At 23.4% G+C, this 10,593-nt stretch overlaps 1 protein-coding gene across 1 annotated transcript; it reads right to left on the bottom strand.

Moving 5' to 3' along the window:
- Positions 1-2,187: 2,187 nt before the first annotated feature.
- On the bottom strand, positions 2,188-8,165 carry LOC132917252 (zinc finger protein 330 homolog). The gene is made up of 8 exons (XM_060977900.1): positions 8,033-8,165; positions 7,812-7,953; positions 7,591-7,610; positions 6,445-6,595; positions 6,142-6,373; positions 5,755-5,922; positions 2,447-2,563; positions 2,188-2,366 (listed from the first exon to the last, which is right to left on the bottom strand). Exons 2-8 carry the CDS (start codon positions 7,929-7,931, stop codon positions 2,251-2,253), a joined length of 924 nt encoding a protein of 307 aa, XP_060833883.1. The 5' UTR covers positions 7,932-7,953; positions 8,033-8,165; the 3' UTR covers positions 2,188-2,250.
- Between the last annotated feature and the right edge of the window lie 2,428 nt (positions 8,166-10,593).

The raw sequence follows: 10,593 nt of genomic DNA, 5'->3' as shown, positions 1-10,593 counted from the left end.
AAAATTGAAATAATATTATATGAGAATATAATGTACATGCTATAATATTTTCCATGTTAGGTAATTGATATTTTATAGGTAATAAATACTATTTCATTTTTGTTAGTATTTTGATTGATTGTTGTGTAGTTTGTAAAACTAAAAAAGGTAGGCAAGTGGGTTTTCTGTACATTAGGACAGATGTTGAGCGCCATTCGATGAGTGGAACGAGTGTATTAAATTTGAATTCAATGATAATAATATATCATTGTATCCGAAAAACGATTCTGAACGAAAATGATCAGTACACCTACATCACTAACTATATTTGAATATTTCATATGTTTTTTTGATTTAGCTATTAGTCATTAGTCATTAATTAAAATAATTATTAGTTTTCCATGACTAATTATAAAATGTAGATTAATTAATAAAAAAATAAAAAACAATTATTAAAAAGTTGGACTTTTCAATTTTTTAAATATTAAAATAATTGATGTTCAGGCAAATAGTAACTAATTCTTCAGTTGTTTTTATTAAAAAGTTTGCATGCTTTGATAACTTTGGCGATTATGAACTACATTAAACTAGGTAAAGATTAAATTTGATACCTTTTAAGGTAATCATTGTTAAAAAAAAAAAAAAACAATTATTTTAATAATAAAATTGGATTTAAGTAAAAATTCCCAATTTTCAAATATTTTTGAATTTTTTATTTTGACTTGTCTACAGAGCCCAACTTATGGGGGGGGGACTGCAGCCCTAAGCCCCTGTTGAGGATTAAATATTAAAGTGGCATTGTGAACTTTTATGATATTATTGCTTTTGTTAAACATTTAAATAGGTAATGTATATTAGTAAACATTAATTAATAATTTTCATTTGCACTGATATTATTATCCCAAACCACCCTCAAAGTTGAAAATTCAAATATTTATTGTGTACACATACACAATCTAACACATCTTTGTAAAATCACTAATACCTATTTATCTCTACGCTCAAAATCTAAAACAATAACCATACTAATACAATCCGTTATTGTGTAAGTATCATGACAAATTTTATTTTACTTTGTCATTACAAGAGGTACTACAAAAACAATTTGATGAGTAATATCATTATGGAAAATTCCAAATTTCAACGACTATACTACCATGTAATAACTATGTTATTTTATGACACTATTACACTAGTACTTATACTCATGTCTACTGACTATAATAGATAAGTATTAATTCCATTGTAGTTGAATCTTTTACTACGATTTTTAAAGTATGCGATATTGTCATGCAAATAACATAAACTTTTTAAGCAGAACTGTCAAATTTAATAAAAAAAAATTAAAAAAGACTGCATATAAAAATGGTTGTATTTTTAGAAAATATATATTTCTAATTGAGTAATATATTATGATATTATTTTTCTGAAAATTAATTTATACTACTTAATATAATCTGCATCTATAATACTATTGTATACTTACAAATTACTTAATGTGTATAAGAGAAAGAAAAAATAAAGTTATAGGATTTATTTTTTAAATTGGAAAAAATAATGATGAATATGTTGCCTTTAATATAACACAAAACATTCATAGAATCTGTAATAGTAATATTATGTTTATATTTTTCATTTATTAATTACATTTCTTATGTAAGTGGTACCTACTTCATAAGAATTTGGTTTATTATGATTAAATTGTAACTACTTCTTGTAAGAATAACGGTGATCAAGATAGAGCCAACATTTTGATAGGGCAAAATTCTGATTAGATCATTTTTTTAATTTATACTAATATTTTGTTAACATAATATTATTTGATTATAATATTTAATATAGCTAATAGTTAATAAAACTTTTAAAATTCTATGTTTAAATATATAATTAATTGGTTTATTGTAAAAACTAAAAATAATCATTGACATATTACTTATAAATAATAAAACTTTTATAACAGCATAATATTTTTGTTAAATAATGGGTAATTTATATTATAAATATAATTGATATGTCAGTCATAATCATAAGCCTTCACCGTCATCAAAAAAATTATCCAATGCTTATGTGTCAGCATTTATACTGGAGAGAACATTTGTGAAAAGAAAATATAGTCCATAGCTTAGACATAGAACATGTTCTATGGTTTAGACAACAGGCTATAACAGCTCTTTAGATTAGAATATGAAATAATAAAGAAGATTGAAATTATTAAATTGATAAATTTTATATTTTTATAAAAGTACTATCTAGATTTATAATGATAATATTTTATTTTTTTAGTTTTGCTTTCTCTTCATCGTCATCATCATCGTCGTCATCATCATCATCATCATCGTCTTCTTCTTCTGAAGAATAATCATCATCGTCGTCATCACTATATTCAGCTATTAAAATAAAGTTTTAAAATATATTAAGGTTTTGAATAAAATAATATTGTTAATACTAAAATTTTAATAAAAAATACCTTCATCATAAGTATATCCATAGTTTGTTCCAGAACTACCAGCTCCATAAGCATATGAATCATCATCATCATCGTCACCTTCTTCATATGTTTGTCGGCCATATTTATGATTACGTGCTATAAGCAAAAATATTTATAGTTTTTAAAAATAGCTAATGTTATGTTTCACATAATAGAAAGAAAAATACATAATAACACTTAAGCAGGGTAGATACTAATTAACTAAAAGATTGTATTAAAATAAAAAAAATTGTAAGCTACATTATGGTTGCAATCAGTGGCGGATTTGGGGGTGCTTGGGAGCTGAAGCACCCACTGTTCCGCATAATTTTATTAAAAATTACTAATAATTCGCCAATTAAAAAAAAATAATTTATGTCAAATTGTTTAAAATTATTATATTGCTTAATTATGTTTAAATACCAAATTATTAATTTCCCCCCCCCCAAATTGTACAAAATAAGAACTTTAGGACTATTATTATTATTAACAAAATAGCACCCAATATAAAAAAATCTTAGATCCGCCACTGGTTGCAATTGTGACAGCAAAAATATTAAATTACTATCTCTAATGTTGTCACATTTAATGAGATTGCAAATTGTACACATTACACATTATATATTCATTAGTTGTAATGAAAGATACATACAAAAAAATTCTTTGATAACAATTTCAACTTTCCCCCCCTCAAATATAACATATAATTATGCCACTGTAAAATACATATTTAAAATTAATAAAATAAATTAGTTTAAAAAAATTAAAAATAATACCTAAAAACCGTGTTGTTATTATAAATTAAGACAACAGCCTAATGCCTTAATTTATAACTAAATTTTTTTTTACATTTTAAATAGATATTTTGTAAATAAACTTAAATTAATATTTTTAAAGTAATTGGGAAAAGTATTTAGATAAAGTATTTTTGTGTTTAAAATCAAATACTCATTTTCAACTAAATTTTCTTTATAGTTTAATTTATATATTTTCTATTTTTGATTTAATCATGTAAAATAGCAATTTACAGTAGGTGCCAAGTGGTTCATTATTAATTATTATAGATGTGTTACATTTTAATTCAGTGATATGTGTATGATTGACCATTATATACAAAAATGATTCAAAGTGTTAGTCAGATTGTATTATCAAAAGAAAATTTTTTGATATAGCTTTTAAAATCATTTACTTTATATTATAGTAGGTTGATATAATTTTTAATGAGGATATTACATTTAATTTATTATATTATTAGTGTTTCATTATTATAATAGTATACATTTATAGTTTATACTATATTCTATCAACTTAAACAACACAAAATTAAATAACATATTTTTTTAAAAATCGCAAAACAGTAAAAATAGATTTATAGTATCTATAAATAAATAATATTTCTAAATAAATCAAAATGTTATTGTGTATAGTAAAATTCATAATAATATGAAATACATAAAAGTTTAAGTTCCTACAAATAATGTTTTTAAATTATAACAAAATAATTAACATATTATCATTATTTATCGTTATATAAGTAATTTCATCCAAATTAGAACTTAATACTTAAAATGCCTAAAAAACAATTATTTTTTATAAATTTTCAAAACAAATACAAAATAGTTAATGTTTGCAAAGTTTTGCGATTTTGACAAAATTTGTTAAAATTCTTACCCTAAATGCATTTAAAAAAAATTGTGCCTATGTATTTTTAATATTTTTATATACATATAAGAGTGCATTTTGTGAGATCTTTTATAAAGTTCTCAAAAATTTTGACTCAGCAAATTATTTTTTTATCAATTTTGTAGAAAAAAATAAAATAAAAAAATGAAAATATGTCATGAATATAAATAGGTCAAAAAGGTTTAAAATATTGAACATTTTATCGTATAATGAAAATGATAAAATAAACATTTGTTGAAAATTGTATTTATTATTATTTTTTTTTTGAAATACAATAAAATATCAAAACTTTTTTGAAGAGAAATAATTATTTTACATGTGAATATCGAATGCTGTAAACATTTGAATTTGAAATTCTCATCAAAAATTAATTTGGCTTTCCGGCAGAATTATTTTTTTTAAATATGAGTTGGAAAACTAATAAAGAACTTTGTATTAAATTTTTAAATCGCGGCCGGAGTGTCGTCGGTGGGCGGCTTCTCCACTCAAGTCCCTCTGTTCATTTTATTTCTATTTCTGTTCTCTATTATGCTTATTATACTAAATACTGTATAGATTGTATAATTCAAAAAAAAAAAATTTTTAAATCTTAGTATTAACATTTTTTTTAAGAATTTCTAACTAAAATAATTCATTAATTTTTGCAAATTTTTATGAATTTAATCAAAATTTTAATTTTAGACGCTTATAAAGAATATTGTGCTTAAACTTACAATATTTTTTGAAAAATCAACAATTTATAAATTAGAAAAAACAAAACTAATAAAAATTAAAAATTTATTGTCTATAATTAAAAAATAGTCAAAATATTTTAATAACTTTATCATAAATAAAAAATGATATTAAAGATATTTGATGAAAAATTCAAGTATTTACAGTTATTTGTTTTCGGGTTACATAAAATTTCCGTTTTTCTTTAATTTTTTATTTGTTTTTCCTGATTATAAAAATAAGTACTAGGAAATATTGACCACTTTATAAAAATAGATCTTATTTGATAGCAAAAATTCTAAAATCATCACCATTTTTGAAAATCGGAGCATTTTATCAACACGTCTTATTGTATACTCGTCGAAAAAAAAAAAATCGTGGTTATAATTCATTATGATAAAATTAATACATTCATCACTCCACTCAGAATCTAAAATAATTTATTATAAAATGTATCTAAAAATATCTATACTTTTATTACTGAGTACTTAAATATGAATTTTAAATTCTTATTAAAAATAATTATCTGTATCTATACTTGAATACTTTTAAAAATTATTTTTTACAAGATTGTTAAGTTAATAAATAAATTTAAAATTATATAACGCATAATAGTATTAGTTTGATTTGTTTAATTTAAAATTTTATAAAATTCCTTTAAATAGTTTTGAGTTGATATATATTAATTTGAAATATACAAAATATGGTAAAATAATAAATTTTAATCAATATTTATTAAATTATTATGACATTTTAATATTGTTAGTTGAACTAATGCTTTTATGCTATTATACCCTTCTAAACTAATTAATAAAATAATTTAAAATACCAATGATTTAAATGTAATTAATTATTTATACTAGAAACAAACAGAAACCAACTAATGAAATTAAAATGTTTATTAGTACACTTACAAGATAATGATAGATCACTGACTTCAGCTGTTGGATAAGAACACTTTGGACATGGATAATTTCTATCTTTTTCAGAATACTTGAAACGTTTACATCGGATGTGTTCATCGCAGAAACACACCTTACATCTCAAACAACTATACTGTCCTAATTTATTGCATGATTGACCTGTAAATAATTTTATAAATTAAACATGATTTAATAAATTCTAATGTTTTAAATTTTATAAAAAGAAAATAATTCATTAAAACCACCATTATAAAAATTGAAGCAACACATTCACTAATTAAGGAATTTAAAATACAACATTTTAAATTTTAAACACTAATTTAAAATAACTTATAATTGATACCATTAGTAATAATTGCTTAATAATGAAATAATTACATTTATAATTTTCTGATTCTAAAACTTGACATGAAGCTTGGTGCTCAAATTGATCATCTTCACAAAGATATGCTGAACAATATGAGCACATGAATATACGACCACCATGATCCCATGTTCCGCGTTCACATTCAGCACAATTCGCATCTTGTAGGGGACAAACACAGGCATGAGTTGTCAGGCATTTTCGACCATGACATACCCACGCTTCACAAAAATCACAAATTGCTCCCTAAATATTGAATTTATAATTATTAAATATATTAATAATAATTTTATCTATTGTATTTATATTATTCATACCACTAATCCCATTCCCGTTGTATAGACACCAGGGTGTTTAACAACACAATCTCCTGACTTCATAAGACATTTTATTTTACCACAGCTAGCACACTGAGGCAAACGCTGTAAATTTTGACAAAAATAACAAAAAGCCCGATTTTTTTGTTTCCTAAAGTAAAAATAATTGAAATCCAATTATACAGTTAAAATATTTAATTGATAAATTTATTTATAATGTAATATTAAGTTACTGTATATAAAAACAATTCTATTTTCATTAAATATAATAGAAAAACTGAGATGCAAAAGCTTTTTAATTAATGATTGTATTACAATTGAATTCAATACAAATTAAAAAATATACACTATTTATAATTTTTTTAATAAATTAATCATATAGCATTGATTAATTATATAATGTTTATAAATAATAAGAATTACGATTTATTTTTCTGCAGTTAAAGTTAAATTAACATTTTTTTTAAATATTTATATGTTAAGGCAGTGGTTTTTAAGAGGACATAACACGCGCAAATATGTTGTCTCTGTCTTACAAGTGAGCAACATAAAAAATTTACTCTCAGCAGATCATGTTTGGCTGCGTTAGTTTAAAAATTAGAGTGAATTGACTTATTATAAAACTTGATAGTAAGAACATTATCTATGTTTATAAGTTGGTTTTTTACAATTATTCAGTTTTTAAATGAGTTATGAGCATTTTTAATTTACGCTATATTATATATGTATAACTTGCTAGAAAATTGAACTATTGTTAAAAAACCAACATACAAACACAGATAATGTTCTTACCATCAAGTTTCATATTAGTTCGATTCACTCTAATTTTTAAACTAATGCAGCTAAATGTGATCTGCTTAGTATAAATTTGCTATGCTACATACTTATAAAATGGAGACAACACATGCAGGTGTGACGCCCTCTTAAATTTTTTTTTTGTTCACAACATTCTTGGGTGTTTTAATAAAAATTACGGGGTATATTATACATTGTTATATGTATGAATGCCAAAAATTTTCAATAATTTTGTTATACATGTAAGGTCAGTTTGTAGAACACTAGTCTTCATGATAAACCAGTTAGGAACCACTGTATTAAGTTATTATATTATGTTATTCAAATTGAATATCTATTTGTAAAACTTACTTCTTGCATTTATCACATTCCTGAAAATAAAAAATTGATATTATATTTTTTTAAATTTAATTATGATTATATTCTTTTTAACTTAAATTTACCTACGTTTAGACATGCTTACTGAGTAAAATATAGATGAAATTATTGAAAAATTATTTTCTTTGAACCATACAATAGTTGTCATTAAAATGTCCTTTATAATATAATGTAATTAAGTTTAATTTATTTACCATTGTTGCATTGCAAGGGTGTTTAGCCAAAGACAAGTTGTCCTTTGCAGATCTAATTCCTTTTTGTCGAAGTCTCATCTTTTCTGCTTTCTTTCTCTGTCCAGTTTTTTTTTTAGGCATATTTAATGTATAAGAAGTACACCTATATTATTATATTTTATTTTTTAATACATGTGAAAAGATAAGTACTAAAGATAATATTAAACGGTAGACTGTAATACCTGAATTTTATTAATGGTAGTAGGTAAGTACTCGTGCCTTGTAATTTTACTAAGAACTTTAAAATAAAACTTAAAAAGCCACACACTCATAATCCACAACTGTGACACATTGTCAGGTTCACGAGTTCTTAAAAAAAAATGATAACATTATCTACCAAGGCTTATCTTTTGATAATAAATAAGAATAAATAACAGGTTGGCAACTTAATATATAATGTAGCTTAATAATAATGTATTACCATTTACTCCAAACAAAATTTAGTTCATAATCATAATAGCCAATAGGTATTTATGTCTAATAGGTATGTCTGTGTTCGTATGTAGGTTTTTTACAATAATTATATTTTTTTCTCGAATTTTGTATATGATAAAATAGTACAACTTAAAAATGCTATTGACTTGCTTTAAAACGGAATACTGTAAAAAACCTACAAACAATACACAAGTACATTAACATTAGTCATTACACAGATGACAGATACATTTCTTAAGCATTCTGCATTAAGTTTCATTTTCATAAATCAGGTCGATTGTCGATTCACTTTAATATTAAAACTAACGAAGCTAATCGAGAGCTGCTGAGCGAAGATTTACTGTGTTACGCTCTTTTAAGACAAAGAAAACAAATGCGGCTGTAATGAAATTTATTATATGAATAATTAAATTTATTCCGTGGTGCAACAGACAAAATTAAGTAGTTTATTTAGGTATACTTACTATTTATAGAATAGATACCTAATGTTTAATTACCTACTTTGAAATTGGACAATTTTATTAAGCTGCTGGAAATCGACATTCTAATTTAGAACCAACTATAGTAGTGTATTGTGTTTGTTTGCCTATACTAGTAAACTATATTCTATACAACTTATTTTCATAAATTATAAGTCGTGTATAGAAAGTATACCAATATTGAATCTACCTGGTACCTATTAATGAAATTATGACCTTTAAAGGTACACCACTAAGTTTTTATTAAATCATGACATAAGTAATTTCAATTAATCTGTTTTTAATTTAAGTATTAATAAAACAGTAAAAAATTGAAATTGGGATTGTAATATTGTATAGGTACACGACAGTAATACAGTTTACGTTTTTAAAAAGAATGATCTGGGTACACTTAAATTTCTTATGAATCATATAAACCCATAGATACAGTGATAGATTTTTTTCGAATTGCAAACTAATTTCCACAAAAAATTGTAAAACAAAATAGTGTAAAGTCGTAGGAGTTATATGGATAAATATGATCATTTTATTAGCAAGTTCAAATTTTGAAATTAAATTTTTTTCCGCAGAACGATATTATGACATTGTGTTATCATTATCTGTATTACTACCACATAAATTTTTTTTTTATAGATTGATATATCTATATTAATAATTACTGATAATAATGATAATTTTGGAGCCAAGCTCCCCTCGACTACTGGAAATTTTGTTTATTTGAGCTTCTGGTATTGTATTGATATAGGTATATAGAATAATAACATAAAATTAAAATTTGTTATTTAGAATTTGTGTTATTTAAAATGTAATATAATAAAAACATTTGTTTTTAAACAGATTTCCGCAGACACAGAATATTTGTTGATAATTTTAGATTCTGAGCGTAGTAATGTACCTAATACCTATGTATTTATTACTTATTGAAAGTGTGGAACAAATAACAATAAAAAAGATTATTCGTTTTAAGCCTACTCAGTACTCTTAAAACATTGATTAAAAATATGATTGTATAATGTATTTATTATTTAACTGTACCTATACTGTATAATATATAGACTATAGTTGGTATAATTGTCACTACCTAGTACCTAGTACCTATATAGCTGATTGTTGCATCACAATGTTGTAGAATAGTGTATATTATTATGAATACCCGATGTAATTATTAATTATAGGTAGACATACTATCAAAGTTACATTTAAATGTCCCCGTAAATATCAAACAAATGAATGTCAATAGCCGTCAATCATGTAATAATAAATATTACGGCTCGATATATGTAAATAAATTATTATTTTATCTATACAAAATGAGATTGCTCAAACAAATATTTAAAACAGGATATAGTATATTATTGAGTTGTATATCACCAATATATTATAGAATATATTATGACGCTTTGTAGTTTAGACAATATTATAGTTTTAAGTTGGAACACGAACAAATAGTTGTAAGTCAAATGCTGTCATTGTTGTGTCGGTGTGTACTTATACATAATATAACATAATGCGAATGTGACAAAAATTATGCATATATGGGCAATAAATTTTGAATAATTGCAATGTTATATTTTGAACGTAGTAGAATAGCATACTTGCACACTTGTTAAAAAATATATCGAACTTTGCACATGTAATAATCTTTGTCAAATCGTTTTTTTTTTCTGTAATTCCCACTGTTATTGACAAATTTTGTTGGTATGTAAATGAGTACATGAATTTAAAATTACAAATATTATATATGGTACCCACTAATAATATAGTAATATAATGTGAATGCTTGAAACATTTCTGAGAATAACAGTTACATTTCATGTCATTCTGTTATA

This window comes from Rhopalosiphum padi, chromosome 1 (assembly GCF_020882245.1).
Source record: "Rhopalosiphum padi isolate XX-2018 chromosome 1, ASM2088224v1, whole genome shotgun sequence".
NCBI lineage: Eukaryota > Metazoa > Arthropoda > Insecta > Hemiptera > Aphididae > Rhopalosiphum > Rhopalosiphum padi.
The sequence above is the reverse complement of the archived record's forward strand: the minus strand, read 5'-3'. Positions and strand labels throughout refer to the sequence as shown.

What these genes read in the sequence shown, in the direction of transcription:
- LOC132917252 (XM_060977900.1), bottom strand. Translation starts at nt 7,931, where the DNA reads ATGCCTAAAAAAAAAACTGGACAGAGAAAGAAAGCAGAAAAGATGAGA. An exon ending in GAATGTGATAAATGCAAGAA is followed by an intron (nt 6,596 to 7,590) that starts GTAAGTTTTACA and finishes TTTTTACTTTAG; the next exon opens with GAAACAAAAAAATCGGGCTT. An exon ending in AGAATCAGAAAATTATAAAT is followed by an intron (nt 5,923 to 6,141) that starts GTAATTATTTCA and finishes AATTATTTACAG; the next exon opens with GTCAATCATGCAATAAATTA.